Source organism: Ranitomeya imitator, chromosome 3 (genome assembly GCF_032444005.1).
Source record: "Ranitomeya imitator isolate aRanImi1 chromosome 3, aRanImi1.pri, whole genome shotgun sequence".
NCBI lineage: Eukaryota > Metazoa > Chordata > Amphibia > Anura > Dendrobatidae > Ranitomeya > Ranitomeya imitator.
The window spans coordinates 830,772,300-830,777,295 of NC_091284.1; the positions used below are offsets into that span (position 1 = coordinate 830,772,300).

Consider the following 4,996-nt stretch of genomic DNA (forward strand, 5'->3'; position numbering starts at 1 on the left):
CAGCAGGGTATATGGAGTCTATCCTGTTGTACTGTGTTCAACCACATACTCAGTTCAGCCCCATACGCCATCTTATACCAATACTTCACCATGCAGGTCACCCATCGTTGTTCCAGGGCCTCCAATGTTGAATTTTCCAGGTGGGCTAGGGGATTGTTATTGGTGCGCACCAAGACTTCGGACCCCGGCAAGTATTCAGCTAACTTTTCGGTCATCACCCACACTAACACCAGCAATTCCAGCTTCAAGGAGCTGTAGTTGACTGGGATCTGTTCCGAGTCATGGAGTGATCAGGCTTGCATAGGCAATCACTCGTTCCTTCGCTTCCTGAATTTGCAACAGTACGGCCCCCAGACCAGGTAGACTTCCAACGGTGTGAAGAATGAAGGGCTGTGAGAAGCCACATAAGTGATGACTGGGGACAGGACCACTGGTTGTCATTGATGGAAACATGAATGTGGCCAAGTACAGATATATCCTGGATGAAAACCTCTTCCAGAGTGCTCTGGACCTCAGACTTGGCCGAAGGTTCACCTTCCAACAAGACAATGACCCTAAGCACACAGCTAAAATAACAAAGGAGCGGCTTCAGGACAACTCTGTGACCATTCTTGACCGGCCCAGCCAGAGCTCTGACCTAAACCCAATGGAGCATCTCTGGAGAGACCTGAAAATGGCGTCCACCAACGTTCACCATCCAACCTGACGGGACTGGAGAGGATATGCAAGGAAGAATGGCAGAGGATCCCCAAATCCAGGGGGGAAAAACTTGTTGCATCATTCCCAAGAAGACTCATGGCTGTGCGATCGGATATAAATCGTATGCTAGGTGCAAAAAATCGGATTGTACTCGCATAAAAAAATGCATGACACTTGTCCGACTCTCCTGCATCAAAACCAGACAGATTTTAAAATCGCTAGGGCAACTCCAGCCTTAATGTTCTTTCCTTTGCCATTTTAGCCTTTTTTAGCACACATATGATTGTGTAAACTAAATGTAATTTAACAAAGCCTGATCTTTGTGAAGTGTTAGACCTTTGCATATTTTGAACCTTGGACGCCACTAAGATCGTTCCTTTTACTGACAATAAGTAAAGGTATAAAATGATGAGGAATTGAAACTACTATAAAGTTGTAAAATCTGAGGTTATATAATGATTATAGGTCAGAGGAGCCTCTGTGACGGAGATGATAATGTAATGTATCTTGTCTGTGAGTAATTAAGATCAAATGTCCCTAATTAGCAGAATAAGTCAGTGACGCCACAACTAATTAGCGTCCTAGTGAGTTTACCATTGGGATCATTATATCTCTTGGTGTTTGTTAGTGATTTTTTTAAAGAAGAGAAAAGAGAATAAACTGGCACGAATCTCTATAAAAAGCCAGAGAACTTATTCATATCCGAATTAGTCCGTGGTACTATGTGTTTGTCAGGGATACTATTGCATTACTGATACATATACACACAGTCCGGAATGACCCATAGCTTCCTTTACAGTCCCATAAATCTATGCACCCCACAAACGAGAGCCTCAACTCATCTGTATCTTCTCTATCTTCCACCTGTTTATATAACCACCCAGTCATCAGTAGTATCCAGGAATGAGTGGACATGGGCCAACTAGGTGACAAATGGAGAACTTATCCTATATCAGCCCCGGCTTTGTACTTGTTGGCGTGGTTGAGATGGAAAACCTGAAATATGTCTACTCTGCCATTGCCCTTGTGTGCTACGGCTTCATCATGTTCACGTGTTCTATGATCGTGTACACCAGTTGGACAGAACCGTCGCTGCATCAGCCCATGTACATCCTGATGTCAAGCATGATGGTTAATGTGATGTTTGGTAGCTGTTCCTTCTTGCCCAAGTTGGCCGTTGACTTACTTTCGGGAAAGTCCTTTATCTCTCTTTCAGAATGCTTGGCCCAGGCTTTCTGTATCCAGAACTTTGCATGCCTCGACCTTCTATCTTTTTCCTTCATGGCCTATGATAGATTCTTGGCAGTCCATCATCCTTTGAGATATCATACTTTGATGACCAACGGGAAAACTTTCAAAATCGTGGCCACCTCTTGGAGTCTGAACTCAATAGTTATCATCTTGATGACATTATTAACAGGAAGGCTCATTTTCTGTGGTAGGAACATCGACAACGCCTTCTGTGAGACCATGTCCATGCTGTACCTGGCTTGTGGGGACACATCTGCTCTGAACATCCTCGGAAGCATCTTGACCACGTCCCTGTTTATTAGCTGCCTAGCATCCATCATCTACTGCTACATAGGAACCCTTATCATATGTCTTCGAATCCCAGTAGAGGCCAGGAAGAAGGCCATGCACACTTTGGCCACACACATGATGGCCTTCTCCATATCTATGTCAGCCTGTGTATTTGTAGTTTTCAGGTACAGGTTTAAGTTTAACACTTTTCCTAAAGTTGCCCAAATAGTTTTTGCTGCAAGTGGCCTAATGTTCACTCTAATAGTCAACCCTCTTATATACGGCATTAGGATTGAAGCTCTGAGGAGCAAAATCATTCAGAATCTGCAGAAAATATTAATAAAACGTGAAATAAATGGAGAAAAAAAAAAGAAAAATGACCATGAAATTTAAAAAATGAATCACGTTTTTTTCTACAGATATATTTTTACCTATTACTGTTATTATTATTATTGTTTTTATTTTAATTGTTTTGTACTTTTTTATTTTTACCTATTATTGTAATTAGTATTGCATGTTTTTTTAATTGTTTTGTACTTTTTTCTTTTTACCTATTATTAGGGTATGTGTCCACGTTCAGGATTGCATCAGGATTTGATCAGGATTTGAAGCAGGTAAAATCTGCACCAAATCTGCACCTGAGGTCACTGGCAGGTCACCTGCGTTTTTCATGTGTTTTTTTTTTCATGTGGATTTGTGTGTGTTTTTGTAAGCTAAATAAAGATATATACAAAAAAACAAAAACAAATTGTGATGTAATTTCTTGTCCAACCTCTTCATTTACATACTTCATTGAAGAATAATGTTTACACACAGCTAGATAGATAGATACGATAGATATCTATCTATCGTATCTATCTATTATCTATCTATCTATCTAATTATCTATCTATCTATTATCTATCTATCTATCTATCTATCTATCTATCTATCTATCTATTATCTATCTATCTATCTATCTATCTATCTATCTATCTATCTATCTATCTATCGTATCTATCTATTATCTATCTATCTATCTAATTATCTATCTATCTATCTATCTATCTATCTATCTATTATCTATCTATCTATTATCTATCTATTATCTATTATCTATCTATCTAGCTATCTATTATCTATCTATCTATTATCTATCTATCTATCTATTATCTATCTATCTATTATCTATTATCTATTATCTATCTATCTATTATCTATCTATCTATCTATCTATCTATCTATCTATCTATCTATCTATCTATCTATCTATCTATCTATTATCTATCTATCTATTATCTATCTATCTATTATCTATTATCTATCTATCTAGCTATCTATTATCTATCTATATATCTATCTATCTATCTATTATCTATCTATCTATTATCTATCTATCTATTATCTATCTATATATCTATCTATCTATCTATCTATTATCTATCTATCTATTATCTATCTATCTATTATCTATTATCTATCTATCTAGCTATCTATTATCTATCTATCTATCTATTATCTATTATCTATCTATCTATCTATCTATCTATCTATCTATCTATTGTATATATCTATGGTATCTATCTATCGATATATCTATCTATTATCTACTGATATATCTATCTATAAATATATATATCTAAGTATAGATATATCGATAGATAGATAATAGATAAATAGATAATAAATAGATAATAGATTAATAGATACGATAGATAGATAGATAGATAGATAGATAGATGGATACGATAGATATAATAGATAGTTACGGAAGATAGATACGATAGATGGATCACACATGCGACAAACTCGGACGAGTCTCGCATCTTAATACCCGGCACTGCCGCCAGCACTCAGGTGCGGAGTGTGCAGCTGTGTGTATTTCTATGCAGCTGCACGCTCCACTCCCGAGTGCTGGCGGCAGTGCCGGGTATTATGATGCGAGACTCATCCGAGTTTCTCGCATGTATGATCCCGGCCTTAATTAAAGACACACACATGAAATCTGCGTTAGGCCGGGGTCACACTGGCAAGAAACTCACACAAGTCTCTCGCTTCAATACCCGCCACTGCCACGGGCACTCGGGACCAGAGTGTGCGGCTGCATGTATTTCTATGCAGCTGAACGATCTGGTCCTGGGTGCCCGCGGCAGTGTTGAGTATTTACCCCGGCCTTAAATGCAATATGTTTAATTAAAATTTTTTTTTTTTTAAATGGCCTGGGCTCCCGCGCAATTTTCTGCGCCAGAGAGGGAAAGCCAGCGACTGGAGGACTGATATTTGTAGCCTAGGAAGGGGTTAATACCCTGGAGCTTCCCAGGCTATGAATGGCCTGAACATGGATACATACCCTTATTGTTATTATTACTGTCTGTTTTTTAACTGCTTTATACTTTTTTATTTTTACCTATTATTAATGTCATTATTATTGTTTTTTTAATTGCTTTGCACTTTTATTTTTACCTATTATTATTGTCATTAGTATTGTTTATTTTTTAATAGTTTTGTACTTTTTTATTTTTACCTATTATTATTGTTATTATTATTATTGTCTGTTTTTTTAATCGTTTTTTTGTACTTTTTTATTTTTACTTATTATTATTGTCATTATTATTGCTTGTTTTTTAATTGTTTTGCACTTTTTTATTTTTACCTACTATTGTCATTAGTATTGTCTGTTTTTTAATTGTTTTGTACTTTTTTATTTTTACCTATTATTATTATTACTAGATTGTGGCCCGATTCTAACGCATCGGGTATTCTAGAATATGCATGTCCCCGTAGTATATGGACAATG

At 37.0% G+C, this 4,996-nt stretch overlaps 1 protein-coding gene across 1 annotated transcript; it reads left to right on the top strand.

The window, feature by feature from the left end:
• The first annotated feature begins 1,632 nt into the window (after positions 1-1,632).
• Positions 1,633-2,613, top strand: LOC138671819 (olfactory receptor 2V1-like). Its single transcript, XM_069759955.1, has one exon. The coding sequence runs from the start codon at positions 1,633-1,635 to the stop codon at positions 2,611-2,613; it is 981 nt and encodes a 326-aa protein (XP_069616056.1).
• Positions 2,614-4,996: the final 2,383 nt, after the last annotated feature.

Bases quoted from the DNA above. Each gene is read 5' to 3' on its own strand.
- LOC138671819 (XM_069759955.1), top strand. From the start codon at position 1,633: ATGGAGAACTTATCCTATATCAGCCCCGGCTTTGTACTTGTTGGCGTG.